Raw genomic sequence first — 17,760 nt, forward strand, 5'->3', positions numbered from 1 at the left:
AATGGCCCGAGTGACGATGCCAGAGTCCAAACTTTGCACAACTGTCCTAGAAAGGGGGTAAGCAGCGTTCTATAGAATTAGAACCAAATTACAGCCATTTGGCCTAACTAGTCTCTGCTGATATTTATACTTCACACTAGTCTCCACCCCCTTCCTTCTACTATTGCCCCTCTATTCCCTTGACTCACACTATGGGTTTGTAGCAGATACATAACATATATAAGATTTACTTAGAACAAAACAACAAGGCACCATCTTTCATTTTATTTGTTACAACTGAGTTGAGACGTATGCCAGTATAATGCATGTGTGTTATCCTTTTTTTTAAAAAAAAGATTAGACTCAACTATAGAAAATAGAAAATAGAAGCCAAAGCAGGAACGTTTGTGAGTTTACCACATTCTGGAGGAGTTCACACTAAAGATTTGATGCAAGGTTGTGAAACCCATCTTCCAACGTTTAGTCCGTCAGAATATCGGAGAATCCAAGCAGGACCCTCTCGGGCTGTCAACCAAGATAGACCCACCTCTCCAGATGGGAAGACGAACATTTCATAGTCCTTGCCAATTATTTTTATTATATATATTTATATATAAATAAACACCAAAAGTTAAACATTCAAAGTACATTTCTGAAATACATTTATTGCCCAATGTAAACACAGAAGATGACTTAATATATTGCCAGTAAGAAAAACTTTTTTTAAAAAAAGCCCAGAATTCGCCATGTCCTAATTGAACTGCAATGCGATGCCACACTAAATGGATAAATGTGCAGTGGCTAAGCCTTACACCATGGAGTTACAAATGGCAACTGCATTAGCGATGAATCCACTTCAATGCTTTTCGTCTAAAATGATCCAGAACAGATTAATTTAATGATAATTTAAACAAAATCAGGCCACAGTCATGTTTAACAGAGTGTTTATACTGCTTAACTGGAAGAAGGTGCAATGGTGTCACCGAGACATGGAAACAGAACAGTCAAAGTTACACGTGTCTTACTTTCATGCAGCTAATAGTAAAAGTTTAAACAGCCTTTGGAATGATTCTATTTAATTTTTTTTTCCACTTTCTGCAATACCACAAACATTTACTGGTATGTGTTTTGTACCAGACACTCAGCAAGGTACAGACCCATCACAATCACAATGCCTTTTATAAATGGATTGACATGCAGTTACTTAATTCTGTCTACGGTGAGAAGGACTGTAAGCAAACAGGCAGCAACAGCTAATTACAATCCAAAACCTAACGGCTGCTGAGAAAAACTAAGTGCTTCGTTTTATTTATTTTATACAAAGTCAACTGCAAGACGGACAGCTACACAAGATATTCAGTGAACACTGATGCAGAAAGCAAAATTCACTGTAATTTTTCTGTTCATACCTACTGGTACATAAAGGTAGTATTTGGCAATTTTACATGCGTGTGGACTTATTTGGGTTAGGAAAAAAAGAAATGTGCAAATTACAAAACGAGAACTAAATGTTCATTCCATCTCTAAGGTCCAGCTCATTAGAAATCCCATTTCCCTGCTTTAATACATGATCAACATTCATTTTTTTTTAATAAAAGTAGCATACATAAGAAAAATATAAAAAAGCAGAGTTGGGAAATATTAAAAGTTAATTTTTTTTTAAAGCAGGTTTATTACCTGTCATGTCAACCCTGTCCCGAAGTACTGATCAAAACAATCACTTGGTGTAAAAGAACAAACACGAAACAAGTTACCTGGTTAAAATTATTACAGGCCGAGACAGATCGGCGAACTGATTATAGTGAAAGGAAAAAAAAACTTAAGCGTTGTAGGTTAAAATGCTGGTGCAAATGGGAAGCAAAATTCACAGAAATGTGGCTCCAAAATAAAACCAGCACGGTCTGTGAAAAGGAAGCAATCCGCTTCTTGGTATGGCTGCGGAGGAAGAGAGCGCTCTCATCTTTTCCTGCGACAGGTCCGTTTGTGTTCGGCGTGCCAATGCTCCTGCTGACATTTGATCGAGCAATACGAGGTGTTCCAGCAGCAGTGATACATTGCTTCTTCCTCACAGTTGTAGCACTGTGGGGGAAGGAAGAGAAGGACACACACATTGAGTTAAAATCCATTGCAACGCTGATTAATTGATTGGTGGAATCCCCGTTTCGATTAAAGCACAGTTGCATCGCGAAAGGCTAAACCTTTCTTTTAAAAACTTTTTTTTTTTAAAAACCCTCCTTTTTAGTATGTTGAATGTCCAGATCATCGTATCATCAACCTGTCCCATATCAACCTGTCCGCTCAGCAGGCTCCACCTCCACCGCCCGACCAGACGCGCCCCACCATCAGCTGCCCGGCCTTCAGCCTCTCTGCCCCCCACCTTTTGGAACTCCCTCCCTCGCCTCCTTCAAGTCACATCTCAAGACCCTTTTCTTCGACTGTGCCTTCGGTCACCCTCATAGCCCCACCCGCCACCCACCCAACCCTCACAACCCGCTGTCACCAAGCATAAATATTATACACGTACAGATCACATTCATCAAAAGTAGTAACAAAAACTGTGATTGACGCAGGGGATTGCCTTTAAGGACGACAAGTTTGTACAGTTAAAAAGGTGCGTGCACAAAACAAGCTGTGCGACTCAGGATCCGCAGAAATAAATATACAACTTGCTTTTATATACAATACCGCCCTTCACATGGGGTAGCATCTCGGAGCATTTAATGTATAATTTTATCTGAACAATATTCAGATTATAAATTACATCTGGGATATTTCTTTGAATTCCGGACTCGAGTTTCTCCAAGATTAGTTTTGGCAAATGTCAAATAGGTGTAAAGGTGTCGAGAGAAAAAAAACACTTAAAAAAAAGGGAATAATCCTGAAAATGTTAAGAGGTGCATCGCAGGACATGTGCCACAAGAGGGCTCTCACACATAAATGATAAATAAGTGTGTTGAACGTGAATAGAGGCAAACGTCAGTGGAGCTCGACATTCCTTTCTAAATTAAAACACATTTTTCAGGTCCACCATTTTCTAGTAATAGTGAAATCTGCTTCACAAGTTTCCATCTGAGTATTTCAGCCAAAGCAATTGTGCAGCCATGAGGTTTTTACATGAAACATTTGCAATGTAAATCAATTTCACTCACAGCAAACGTACCCATATACATATATATACATATATATATACACACATATTTTATATATATAATATATATATAAAAAAGAGTTCTGGACTGGAATTGAGGGTCTGTGGTTAATCACTTTTCCCATTCTTACACGTCTCCAGCCCGCGTCAAAGTGACAGGAGGAGACATCATGAAGTGTGGTCATTTGGGTAAGGTATTGGGAGTCTACCCCCGGGGCAGCGGAGACAAATATCGTCAGGAAAGGAGGGAGAGAGGGAGGGATTGGAAAAGCAGAACAAACATGTTCAAATGTTCTTGCGTGGTTGGAGAGGGTTCATGAAAAAAAAAGCGGTAAAACTTTCTCTCAATGATTGAATAAGAGGCAAAGAATCAGATGGTGGAGGAAGGACTGATTTTTGAAGGGTTATATCCCCCAAGCTTACTTTCCTCCCTCCTAGCCCTGGGCAGAAGTTAGCTATTCAGAAGTGATAAACATAATCAACCAACAAGGGAAATTTTTGATGTGTAGGTGGCATACATATATGGCACTCTCGACCTGGTTTAAGCACTCTGAGACGCTACCCTGTATGAGTGGTAAGTTGTTGTTGTTGGACACTTTTAAACGTGGTGGTGGGTTTCTGCATGCGTCAAACATCCAACTGAATAAAATAAATCTTTTTTGAGACCAGTCGGCTTGGAAGATTACGTACCCACTGCTTCTTTTTGGTCTGGGAGATGAACTGCTTGTGCTGTGAAGCCAGTTTTTTAATCTCTTCCATGAACTCTTCTTTGCACTTCTCCTTCACTTGCTTATACTTTCTGTCCATCTCAGCCTGCATGTTGACCACAGTCTTGCTCACCGCTTGGCGCTTCTCTTCCTCCATCTCGCTGCGCAGCTGCAAGCAATCAATCAGCACAACTCAGTCAGGCTTAGGATGGAATGCGTATTAATGTTCAAAGCAGCCATTTGATTTTATGTCCTATGGGTGGCATCCTGCTTTATTGCCGTGTGTTACTCATGTAGCAAGTCATGGCAAAATTATCGGGAAGAAACACAACATGGGTACCAAATAAGAGGTCCTCGGGGTCTTAGAATAACCAGGAAAAATGTTAAAGTTAATGTTAATGTTAAAGTTAAAAGTTAATGTTAAAGTAGAACCAGCGATTTTTAATTTCAAAATCAACGTGACATATTTCCATTTTTTNCACGTATAATAATGGAATTGGAAGTTGACCGTTATCCAAAAGCCCAGCACTTAGGTTTACAGAATCACTGACAAGCTATTCTGATCTTAGAAAACTGGTCTTGGCAGGACTAGGGGCAGAGTTTCTTCCCACTGATCTCCTGCGAACCAAAGCCCTAATGTGTATGGTTGTTCTAGCTGGACAGCATTTCAATGGCCAGCCATGTGGTTTTAAATGGTTAAAACTCCAGCCTTGCCTCTTGCCAACCTGTGCCTAATACTGCCAGGCAGCATTCGGCAAGCAGGGTGGGTCACTCTGGGAGAGAGGGCGCACTCGATTCCTGATGGGAATTTCTACGTTTGGTGCCGTTCATTGAACTCTCAGTCTAGTTTGGATACTCTTAAGCGTGGTGTAAGGAGATCGGAAGGGTTAATTGGTGATCATAATTTTGCAAAAGTCAGATGTTCCGAGGACTGGCACAGCCTAAGGAGTAAACAACCGGTAAGGTGGCAAGTTTGGACGAAACAGCTGATAACAGATAAGTGACATGCGAGCAATAAGCAGCTGTGACGTGATCACACCTGTGATAAGCAGCTGTAACGTGATCATATCTTTGACCATACATCAAGAAATGGCTGTTATCAGTCTAGCATAAACTAACGCCCAGCACGCTGCTGTGTGACAAGAGACTATTAGACCGGTTTGGCGAGAAGGAGTCTGCAGAACACAGCTGAAGATGGACCACTAGACCCTCGCTGAGGGTGCAATCTCTCCCAGAGAAGGTAATTGATCACTACCCAATTCTTGACGTTAGTTACTACTATATTAAGTACTTTAATATAGCTTGTTGTGCTATGTCTGTTTGCATTGCTATGAAGCCTTGAATCACAACCATTAAATAGAGACTCATTTGATTTGAACCATTAATTGGCCGGTTATTGTCCTGCGGGGAATCTTCTGCACACTTCAGACAGACACCCAGTTGGCCGAACAAAAATATTTGCCCTGGAAGTAAATCTGAGACTGGTTACCTTTTCGAGGGCTTCTCTCACAACTCGTTCAGTCTCTCGTTTGTGTTCCGCTTTCATCCGCTCCTTAAAATCGTTAAAAATTTTGGTGTACTTTTCGTGGCACATGTTTTGACAGGGGATGTCGTTGTTGGTCTGGGTGCCCCGGTGTAACATTCTCGGTGAGGAGGCACTTGACTTCTTGGTTTGGGTTGCAACAGAAAGCTTCTCAGGTTGGGGTGGCACTGTAGGTATTTCTTGGCTGGAACTGACAGCCTCAATTTCAGGTTCTGGTTCCTAGAAAACGGGGGAAACAGAATCTTCTTAACAACTATTCTTTCTCGCGACTTTGGAAATAAATTATCGACATGGGTGGTGGAGACAGATGAACTATAAAGGATCTCGGAAAGGCAGGTCCTATAAATTAAAAGAACGAGTGAGTATTGTGATGCCCGCGCGTGTGTGAGTATATCCCAGTGTAAGAGTGAACGTGAGAGTGAGTTGAGTGAATGGATGAGTGCGAAGGGAAGAAAGGAACAAACATCTAGTCGAAGCAGGAAACGTGCAGATGGCTTGACTACAACTATCCATTACCAACATTCAGAACGGTTTGCCCTCGGTTACACAAACAGTTAAGCAAGCTCCATGGTGTATTCACCAGTATTTAAATACAATGGAAGCTGCTTAAGCCGGACATATCGGGGCTGGACGTTTTGTCCGAACTAACCGGCGTCCGAGGATAACCTACGTTCTCTTATTACCTCTTCCCTTCCCGCTCAGCCATGTTGCCTTCCCTTCCATCGCCGTTCCCATTGGTCGCATTCCACCTCACTCTGTGGTGATCGACACCTCAGAGCCCCCGCTAATCGGTTCCCTTCCCAGTCACTGCCCCCACTTCCCCACACAGGTTGCCGCTGATTGACAGCCCAGAGCCGCCTGCAGGATGGAGTCCCGCGGTCGATTGATCGCGATTTGACTCCACCCGTCTCCGTCCCGGAAACGCTCGGGACTGAATTGCACAGAATTCACAGTGAGTTGAGGGCAGCGGCAACCACCAGCAAGAGCAGCATTTTGTTCGGATTCTCCAGGATTTTTGTCCAAATTAAAACCCGTCACATCTAAAATAGGTGAGAATGCGAACGCATGGGGGCCGGGGGTTATATCCGATTTACCCGGAGTCCGAGGTTAAGCGGCTGTTTCCACTGTCTCAGGATATCAAAGGGGAGGAAAACCCACACAAGAAGTTAAGATGACTTCAGAGCACTCCTTGTCCAAGTCAGTTTCTTTCTAACATGAGCAAACTTTGTTGATTTAGTTCTAGGGTTATGGCCAAAAACTATGTAAAAATAATATTAAAATATATAGCCAGGTTGGGCACGAGGGAGAGAGAGAGAGAGAGAGAGAAAGAGAGGGAGAGAGAACAGTGTGTCTCACTAGGTTTTGAGCACTGCCCCTTTAATGCTAGGATCTCAAATCTGATTTCCGGCCAAACAGTTCACATGAAACAAACCTCTGTGTTGGCAATTGGACAAGAAAAAGGGTTCTATATGTTTTGTAGTAAATCAGACCGCCCAGAAACATAAGCACAATTCATATGAAAATTGTCTCACAGGATTCCCCAAGTTTCACAAATCTATATAAATCCTCCAGTGAGGGGAATTTTTCAAAAAAATCAAAAGCATACAAGTCACAGTGTAATTAACCATAACTATTTGAACAGTCTGCATGGTTTAACCGAGCTATAGATATGAGTACAATCAGTAAAGGACATTGTTAAAGTTCAGATATTTTCGACTACGACTGATATTCTTCAATCCTCCCAGTACAATTTATGACTGCATATTATGCCCGCATCAGAGCCTGCAGTTCTGAGCAATGCGTGTGACCTTCAACCAAAGAGGAAATATTTCAAACGCGAGAGGCCATATAACATAAGGTTGTCTTGCCCCAACGTTTTTTTTTGGTTAAGCGCTTTGTGCTTACCTCATCTTTGGCTTCCGAATGTTGACTGCGTCTGGACTTCTTGTTCTTGGGTTCTTGTGTACTCTTTTGCTGTAAAATACAACAAAGAGATTTGTGGTTTAGGATGTGGCACTGTAAGTAACCTGGATTGAAAAAAACACACTCTCACTGGGAAAGCAGCAACTTAAATGGCCCCTCGCACCTCTTTGGGATGCAAAGCAAGTGAGCCTGACTCAGTCGGCAGCATTCTTGCCTTTTGAGTCAAGCCCCCACCAACTCCTGTCAGCACTTTGAATCCTTACAGTGTAAGCTGACACTCAATGTGGTGTGGTATGTGGGTGTACTGCATTTTTGGAGACGCCGTCTTTTGGATGAGACTTTACACCCAGGAATCATCTACCTGGTCAGGTGGATGTTAAATATTCCACGGCACTACTGGAAAAGAGAAGGCAGCTTCCCCCACTGTCTTGGCCAATAATCCCCCTAATAAAATTAGTCAATTTGCCATGGCTGTCGTAGGACTTTATTATGCACAAATTGTCTGCCACCTTCACCTGTAAAATACTCAGTTATTACACTTTACAGTATATCCTGTGAAGCTTTTTGACAAGCTCCCAACGTGAAAGGTGCTTGATTAAATAGAAGGCATGTTATTATTCATCTGCATTAGTCTCTAGGAACCACACAGAAATATCGCCAACCTGTGAGAACTGAGATCTGACTCAAGACATTGTCGGATCAAACATCCCGTGGGTCACTGTGACATAACATGAAGTTTCCTGGGGGAAGCACTTGACGCCCTGAGGAGAATTACCCAGAGAGAGGGACCATTTACACGAGCTGTGTTCCCGATGAGCAGTTTTTCGAGCCCCATTGCTCTTGCAGTGCTTTTACTGCACAGCCTGTTTTTCAAACATTTCCGATATCTTGGGTGGGGAAAGGTAGAAGGTGGAATGACTCAGGAACCCAGACGACTAGATTGTGGGCTTTGTGTAGGACTATTGACATTTTTATTTACAACAACTATTTTTCACTTGAAATGGGGACCACCTTTTAAAAAAAGAACGCCTTCAGGCCTTTCGATCGTTCATCCTCGTTCTCACGCCTCTGAACCCACTCAGCTCCCCCAGCTCTGGTGTGCAGTCAGCTCTATGAAGTGGTTTGAAACTACCCCCCACCTCCCCTATGTAAATGTTATTCATGATCATTGCAAACATCAGTGCAAAAGTACATCTTAAAAAAGCCAATTAATTGCCTTGCTGAAGCCCTCACCAGCACTACAATTTTGTCTCCTGCCGCTACTGAGCCAGTAATTTTGCTATTGGCTTGAGAGTAAAATATCCTGTAGATTCACTCCTTAGTGACATGACTGCCAGCTGTTTTGTTGTGCTCAGAGCTTCGAATTTTTTTTCGCGAGTATTTTTAAGTTGATGTTACAAGGGATTTGTGAGAATACTGTGGGAGATGGTTTCGACGAGCGTAAACACAACTGGAGGCAATACTGTAAAAAGCCTTGTGATAACTCGGTACCAAGTCAATGAAATCACGACCAGCCTCATAACAGGGCACATTCACCAGTCAGGCCACCGCAGCATTGCCAAGTCACTGATTACACGGTCACTGCATGTGACGGCAGAAAACAGCCAACTTGCAGCACTAAAAAAAGGCCGACTTGATGATCCAGAACTTTTTCTGGATCACAGCGACCGAGTCATTTTCTAGATCAGCATTTTAAACAAGCAATGATCAGTCTTTCTTTAGATCGCAACGATCCAGTCTGTTTTCATAAGGATCCAGTGTTTTTTCTGGACCGCAACCATTCAGTCTTTGCTAACACACGCAATCTGTGGTTCCACAGGGCACCCACACGCCAATTGGATTAAGAATCAGATTTTCTCAACTGCACAAATAAATATATATAGCTAAAATATATCTAGTTATTTCAGCATAAGGAATATTTTACATTTCCATTCTTGCTTTCTATTATCGAGCCGGCCTACGGGAATCGCTGGCCTAAGGGAAAAATCATTGGCCTGTGGGAATGTAGCAGGAATGGGCAAAGACAACTCATTTCCTTTATTGCGTCTTGTGGTATCTCACCAGTGGCCAAACAACGATCAGTCATTCACTTGGAGACTAACAACTTCCTCTTATAGAGTCAGCAAACAAGTGGAGTACAACACAATGTGTGCGGCAACAGCAAAGAAAGTTATTCTGGAAGCTTCTGGAAGTTATATTCATAGGATAGAGGATACTTCACAGGAAGTGAACGCCCAGCCTGATGTTCTGAGCAGCGCTCTGACACCAGTGCCAAGGAAGGACATCCCCAATACTGGAGAGGATGCAGGCAATTTAGTCTTAAAATTTACGATTGTGCAGATAAAATTGGTCATTCACTTCTTGGCTATTTGTGGGACGTTGCTGTGCGTAAGATGCTGCTTTCATCTACAAAATGTAGCTTTTACACTATACAGTAAATCCTACCAAAATGTTTGCGACATCTTCTCCACATAAAAGGTGCTCTATCAAATGCAAGGATTATAATTATTATTATTACTATTATAATTAGCGTTCAGGCTGCAAACCCACCTGTTCGTTACTGGTGGAAGAGATGCTGGATTCTGCTTCTTCCTCAATTCGATCCTCCGCTCTACTCTTCCAGAATCGTCCTTCGTGGACAAAGCGCTGGTGTAGCTGAAGCTCATCGCATGCCTTCTTCCATCCTAGACTCCGCTTTACTGCCAGCTGGTGAACGTTAACATTAATGTCCTGGATGTTCTCTGATGGAATCCAGGCCCTGTCAACAAAGAGGCTCCAAGTCACAACTCATCTTTACTTCAACAAAGGGTAGCTAATGTCACATTAAGCTCAGAATTTAACCGCACCACAAAATTCGTCCTCATGATCGTAATGAATCATGCGGTATTCACACTAACAATGTGTTAATCTTACACATTTAAATCTTACGCATGCTGAAACAGAAAGGCGAGGTGGATATTTGCATCATCTACGGCTCTTACTCTCTTGGCAAGGACCTGGCCCCTGGCCTTCAGTCACGTCACAAGCAGAGGCCAAGGTCCTCCACCAGGCGGAATGAAAACGATGGAGAAAGTGGAGCAGAATTCACCTGCAGCTGCTCTTCCAATTCTCACAACAGACGGCTACAGAACAGTGAAGGCCTGCCAAGCAGAGTTTGTCAACGATATTGGAAGGAAGATGCTTTGAAAAGAGAAATATTAAGTGTACGGGGAGCGAACCCAATAGTGGGATTCGATTAGGCGACTCACGTGGTCAAAGCAAACAGGGCTTGATGGCTCCCATTTTTCTGGTGGAATGTTTTAGAATTCGATGTGCTACTGATTATTTTTGTTAAAAAAAAGAATAGAGTAAATTACATTTTGTACGTCACAAAAAATATTGCACGGAGATTTAGGTAGAAGACTTAATTAATGAAAGGCGATCTAAAGACGACAAATTAGTTTTAGTCAAAACATTATGCCACGGCAAGTGCAGTAAAAAATGAACTGAGCTGCAGTTCTGATGAACAGTCACAGACAGAATATTAATATGGCTTTCGAATGCTTATTATTTCCAGCAATTTCTCTACTTGTAACACATTTCCAGCGTTTATGAATTTTGGTTTTCATTAAGATAAACAATGTTAGTCGTGAGAAAAAGAGCCATCTCCAATTTTCCTAATCTCCCGTCCTTTGGATGAAGCATTAAACTGAAATCCCTTCTGCCTGTTCAGGTCAACGTTAAAGATCCCATGGTACTACTCAAGAGAAGGGAGTTTTTCCCCAGTTTTCTGTCCAGCAATCCTTCAAATAAAATTGTCATTCACTTCATGGTTGTTTGTTAAATATTGTTGTTTACAAAATTGACCTCTGCATTTGCTTACAAAATGCACAATCAAAGAAATTTACAATGCAGGAGGCCATGTGGCCCATTGAGTCTGCACCAGCTCTCGGAGCAAGTTGGTCATTCAATCCCTGTGCCCTATCTCCATACCTTTTCAAGGTTTTATATACCTGTCTACTGCCACCTTGAAACCCACAATGGACCTTGCCTCCACCACCTTATTTGGTAGGGTATTCCATATCCCCAAACTCTCGCTCTTCTGTGACTATCTTATATTTATGGCCTCCAGTCACCATACCAATGGAAATAGTTTCTCTCCATTTTACTGTCAAAAACACTTCACAATCATTACAATTACAGTAAATCCTGCAAAGCGCTTTTTAACACTCCCAAGACATTATATTTGTGAGAGGTATTAGGTAAATGCAAGTTTCTGTCCCCTTGGCACAGAAGACACTCTATCAAATACAATTAGTATCATTATTATTTTGTGCATCCAATACCAGCATCAAGTAGTGTCCCTAAAGTTCCCTTTACTCCAGTCGCTTAAACTCTATCCAAGCAACGTGCCTCAATAGTAACACCAAAAGAACACCCTAACTGCATTTCAATTTACATCAGCCACTCTGGAGCCTGAGAGACTGAAAATCAGAGGCATTCTGCGCTGTGAGTTCATGCCTACGCACTAGGAAATAGACTGGCACTGCCCAAACTCACATTTTATTGAACTTGCCGAGAGGTTTGGAATCGAACTAAGATACCAGAGAAGCGAGTGTGTTCTCCTACTGAACCACCCAGTATTTCACAATCATCACTGCAACATTTCATCACTAGGCTCTGCAGAACTAACACTGAAGCTTTCTGCAGAATTCCCTTTCTTACTGACTTCTTTTTTAAAAGCCAACTATTTGCTCCAGAGCAGTTTAAACAAAATTAGCAATGTAAGTCGCTGAAGGTTTGTGGCTGATATTGAACTTCGCACCTTTACGGAGGAGGAAAGCATCACGGTTAATTTTTTTTCAATAGTTATATAGAATCTACATTGTGCCATAAACCTTGTTCACCTTTGTTCAATTCTCTCGACATTTATCTCAAAATTTGATCCCAAATCCTCCAAAATAAATGACCTTATTTTACAGGTTATTTTCTACAAATAAGCAATAAAATGTGTGTTATCTAATAATGATACGATATCTAATATAATCAGGATATCAGAGTACTTCATATTAAGGGGCTATTGGAATACATGCTACATAATACTGGCAGTTAGGATTTAACAAATCAAATTGCTTAATGGACGTAACAAAGTTATCTTATCAACAACCACAGACTTTTAATAAAACAATTCAAGCACAAGTTGGTGACTTATAATTAATAATCCTTGCATTTGATATAGCGCTTTTCACGTCTTCTGGACATCTCAAAGCGTTTCACAGAATATACTGTAAAGTGAATTGACCGTATACTTGTGGACGAAACATGGCAGCCAATTGCGCACAGCAATGTCCCACAAACAGTCGTAGATTGAAAATGACCAATTTATTATTGTTTTTGGTGGGATTATTATTAAGCTCTGTGTGGAGTAAGGAAACTTGCCCAAGGTTTCGCCCTGCCGGGAATTGAACCCAGGTGACTCGCTTGCAAGGCGAGTGCTCTAACCACTGAGCTACAGGACTCCAATTACCGCTTGACTGACAGGGACAATCATTGCATGAATTCAGATTATCCAATGTGAATCGGCTTCCGTATTCCCAACAAGTACCACACTAAGTCCTCATGTAACTGACCTCGTGATTATTGAGTTCAAGTGTTCGTTACGACAGGGACTCAACAACATGCAACTGCACTTAATTATTAATTATTGTGCAAGTATGGATCTGTATACACAAGGACATAAAGTACAAAGATCTCCAAAGTGTGCCAAATGACGCAGTAATAGCTCACGTAACATGTGGGGAGAAGCAGCAGCCACTGCCAACTGGGGAAGCCAGCCAGTTAAGTCAACCAGCCAAAGTTCAACAGTACTGTACATCCTTATACAAATGTCATTTTGTTGTTGTTGTTGTTTATCACAGTACATCTTATCATCAGTCAACTTCAGGGAATTATTCTCCGTGGCAACTCACCTTACCTGTCGCATTACGGAGACTGTTTTTGCAAGTGAAGTATATATAGATTCAACTGAAGATGGGTTAGATAATTATCTCACTTGCGCAAGTGGTGACTAACAGATCACTGACTGATAAACTCTCAGCTCCCATCCACCAAAAAGTGGCATCGTGGGATTGTTTAAAAGTAATATGAAATAAAAAGAAAATAAAGCAATAAAGCAGTTTTGAAACAGTTTTTTTNACATGCAAGGAAGGCTTTGGCAGAATGTAACCTGTCATTGAAACGGAGTGTAAATCTGATGTGAACCTTTGCAGTAAATGTAGATTTATCAAAATTAATCAGTTTTAGGTTCAACCTCATGTTTTATGCTTTCACCAAGTTAAAAATGTATTTCTCATGCTATTCGCCCACAAAATATACAATCAATTCACTTTATAGTATATCCTGTGAAGCCCTTTGAGATGTCTCTAAGATTTGATAAGGCGCTATATCAAATGCAAGGTTTATTATTATTATTGGGAGGGGAGTAATTTATTCAGCATTTTACTAAAACAAAGTTTCTTCAGTAAGTTGCCAGAGGACTATTTTGAGAAACAGCATAACTGGATTAAGAGATAATATTTTGGGAACGATAATAATAATAATCCTTGCATTTGATATAGCGCTTTTCACGTCTTCTAGACGTCTCAAAGCGCTTTACAGAATATATTGTAAAGTGAATTGACTGTATCTTTGTGGGCGAAACGCGGCAGCCAATTGCGCACAGCAATGTCCCACAAACAGTCGTGGATTGAAAATGACCAATTTGTTATTGTCTTGTTTTTGGAGGGATTATTATTAGGCGTGTGGAGTAAGGAAACTTGCCCAAGGTTTCGCCCTGCCGGGAATTTATGGGATAGAGGGAAAGACAGGCAGGTGAAGCTTAGAACCAAAAAGGGATCTAACATTTAGACCTTTAATAGTGAATGCAGTTCCTAAAAATTCTTTCAAGGTAGATGACACCAAATGAGATAGACCAGCATTTGGTGTTGCGAAATATCCTAGCTGGAATTGGTATTTTTGTAGGAAGAACTTTCCAAAGAAAATACATTTTAAAAAATCTTCATAGAACAAACAATTGTATAAGGAAACGCACTGTGAAATCGAAGTATAAACCCTTTAGTAGTTTTCTAGACGTCACAAAGCGCTTCACAGAATATACTGTAAAGTGAATTGGCTGTATATTTGTGGGCGAAACCGGTAGCCAATTGAGCACAGCTGGGTTTCACAAACAGTCATGGAATTTTTTTTTGAGGAATATCCCCGGAAAAATAATCCATCTAATTCCAATTGGGTTACTACTTACTGGTGGATAAACAGAGGTGTGTGGAGTAAGGAAACTTGCCCAACATTTTGCCCTGCCTGGAATAGAACCCAGGTCTTTCGCTTGTAAGGTTAGTGCTCTAACCACTGAGCTGCAGGACACCACTATATATATGTATATATACTCCACTGTAGACCAACTAAAGTAGCTACCCAAATAACTACCTTAATCTGATCCTCTTTAAAGCTAGATAATTGTCGCACATGATGGGACGGACAAAAGGGCCCAATATCCTGCCCGTATGAGCCTGGACTGAGGAATTTTCGCCTGCTGAAAATCTAATTGAACACGCAGCAAATGCGTAGCAGGCTAAGAAAATGTGCCCTGCCATATTAAGCACAGATTTGAAATTTAGGACATTGTTAATTGGATCTTTCAGCTTTTGCGGTTAAGGACCACACAATCCATTTCCATGATTGATGTCAAGGAACATTGAGCAGCTATCAATCCAATCACATCTACTGCTCAATCCTATGCACAAGAACAGCAACAATAAGATATTACTGGTACGCAACTAATCCACTCTAGATTATGTTCCACACTATTCCGTTCAATTTTGTTCCTTACGTTAATTTGCTTAAATGGCTTTGTCTACAAGAACCAGTTATGCAAATACACATTTAGCGTGGCAAAATGTAGTAAACTTTCACTACGTTTTTTNAAATTGACAGGTTTGCAAATAAATGAAAGTACTGCACCTCTGATGATGGTGTCCAAAGAAGCGTACGTCCACCTGATTTCCGGAACGTTGCATGACTTTGGCAGGCCAAAACCCAAAGCCTTTCATCCGAGCCCACACCAACTCATGATTGGGAACCTAAAGAAGAAAGCCCACCTCAATAATGGAATACTTGCCTTATACAAAGAAATGAAGATACAATTAATGCGTCACTAAGCACTAAATTTAATTCTTTGCCACCCTGCCATAGGCTTGTTTGCTAGAACGTTGGCCTTGTGAAAATAATACTATGATCGGTTATCGTTTAAAAAGTACTAGTAACACGAGGTCACAAAGCTTCAGACATATCAAATCATCATTTGTCTTCCTTTACTTATAACCTGTTACATTACAGTTTAAAATGAATAGAAAAGATTTCTTTTATTCACTATAATAATATAGGAACAAATAGCTACTGCGGGATATAAACCAGCATATTTAATCACAGGCCAGTTTCTCAAAAACAGCTCACAATTTGCCCCTGTGGTTTGCATCATTAACAGGACTATTCAACTGACTATTTCTATTCCATTGACTGCTGCCTTGTAATTCATTGTAAGATATCATACTGGGATGAAATTCGCCTTCCGTGTAATATTTATCACATCTAATGAGCTATCCCCTCCCCTCTTCTCCATTTGTACAACATTCGCAGTGGTAGGAGTCAGAGAAACTGGGTCCTATGGCATTGGATGTCTAACCCAGGACATTCAACTGCTGTGAGTGGGTTCCTAGATGTTCTGAGTTATTTTTATCCACTAACCAGCTGCCGAAAGTCACGATCTACAAATCAAATACTGTTTCTCCCCTTTCGCTATTTGTCATTCGATGTTAAGGACCAAGAACCGCAAATTTCATTCCATTAAATTTGAGTTCACTTAGAATAAAACGGTTGGCATTATTACGTTAATAATACAGTCTCCCTCAAAACTAATGGTTGGGTGAATACACTGCATCTTTGGCATATTATAAAGACTCTAGAGTGGAAACGCAGTTTAGGGAAATCATCAATGTAACCGAATAAGTAGTGGCCCCAAGACAGACATTTCAACAGATGCTTTATCATTGCTTCTTTTGTGAGTCTGAAAGCATCTGCTAACTATGGAAAACTCATTACTTATTACAACTTGTCTAATATTATCACAGGCCCTAAAGATCCCATTAATAACAATACTCTTCTCATTAAAAGGCAACTCCATTTATCTAAATTGCAACACAAGCTGTGATCTGATCGCAGATGATCAATGAGGCTGTACTCCAAGATTGGAGAATCTTTGTGTTGCCACTGGAGGGAAATGCTACAAAAATCATCTGTTCTCAGGATGTCTCATATGTAATTTGAAACATAAAGGAATGGATCAATGACCAAGAAGCATCAGCAATATATACAGTTATCTCCCTTTAGACATTAAGTATTAAGCAACAATTAGTTTGATACAGTTGCCTCAATAATAAACTATTACTTTTTTTAAGAGATTATAGTAGAAGTAATGAAGGAATTTCAGAAACCATAATTTATAACTTAATTAGGGAATTTATCATTTCCACTTAATATTACAGAGTACATCATCGAGTGATTCACTGGGGGTCTTAATGTTTTTGCACCGCTGGGGCTTTGTTGTGAACCCAGCCCAAACCAAAGAGATGAAATAACTGTTAAAGCCTATATATAGTCCATGCTCGTCTCTGCAGCTTAAAATGGGTGCAAAGACTCCAGTAGTTTGGGAACAGTGGCAGTAAATATCCTATTTAACTGAAAGAGGCCAAAAAAGTAATTTGGATGTAAAAGAAAATGTTAAATTGATTTTCAATATGGAGTCACCCATCGGGGATGGGCGGGGGTTATGGTACACCATTGTATACTGTATTTGATTGGGGTGAAAAAACATGGGAGACTTAAAATGATCCTGTGCTTTATGTGCTTAGAGGCCTAGAGCCAATCCCTGTTCTTGCAAGGGACACAAGAAATCATGAAGTGGAGGGATGTTGTTGCTGAGGAACAATACCTTTATTACATTGGACAGCGTCCTAGAGTTCAGCGCGTGCAGGTCAGATTGCGAGACTAAACTCAGAACAATAAACATTTGTTATTTTAATGCACAAGCTTGTGATATGATGGCGCAGCGGTGTTAATATACTGTGTTTTCACCTCCGGGACCAGTCTGCACGTAGCCTAGACTGATGAGATTAAAAACATCTTCATTCTTGAGTGAATGCAAGGTTCCTATTGGAAGTGAGTTTAGACAGTGACAGCAGCAGCTGGTCTGGGTTCAACACTACAAGAGGATAAGATTGTCAAAGTGTCACAAATCATAGCTAAAATTCTCAATATGGAATGGTTACTGAAGACAGCAAATGATCTTCTATGGTTGGAATTTAGGCAAACTGTCATGTTTGCAGAGAGAGGAGATTCTTCTAAATGTAGCTACATTCAACCCGAGTGCA

At 40.8% G+C, this 17,760-nt stretch overlaps 1 protein-coding gene across 1 annotated transcript in view; it reads right to left on the reverse strand.

Moving 5' to 3' along the window:
- Positions 1-249: 249 nt before the first annotated feature.
- Positions 250-17,760, reverse strand: part of zmynd11 (zinc finger, MYND-type containing 11) — a 40,080-nt gene continuing 22,569 nt past the window's right edge. Inside the window, exons 9-14 of the mRNA XM_007901190.2 lie at positions 15,296-15,414; positions 9,851-10,058; positions 7,283-7,351; positions 5,324-5,596; positions 3,818-4,003; positions 250-2,058 (exon numbers count right to left, since the gene is read on the reverse strand). Coding sequence (XP_007899381.1) covers positions 1,936-2,058; positions 3,818-4,003; positions 5,324-5,596; positions 7,283-7,351; positions 9,851-10,058; positions 15,296-15,414 — 978 coding nt within the window. The 3' untranslated portion in view covers positions 250-1,935. The remainder of the gene's footprint in view (positions 2,059-3,817; positions 4,004-5,323; positions 5,597-7,282; positions 7,352-9,850; positions 10,059-15,295; positions 15,415-17,760) is intronic.

Source organism: Callorhinchus milii, unplaced genomic scaffold, assembly GCF_018977255.1.
Source record: "Callorhinchus milii isolate IMCB2004 unplaced genomic scaffold, IMCB_Cmil_1.0 Scaffold2, whole genome shotgun sequence".
Taxonomy (NCBI): domain Eukaryota; kingdom Metazoa; phylum Chordata; class Chondrichthyes; order Chimaeriformes; family Callorhinchidae; genus Callorhinchus; species Callorhinchus milii.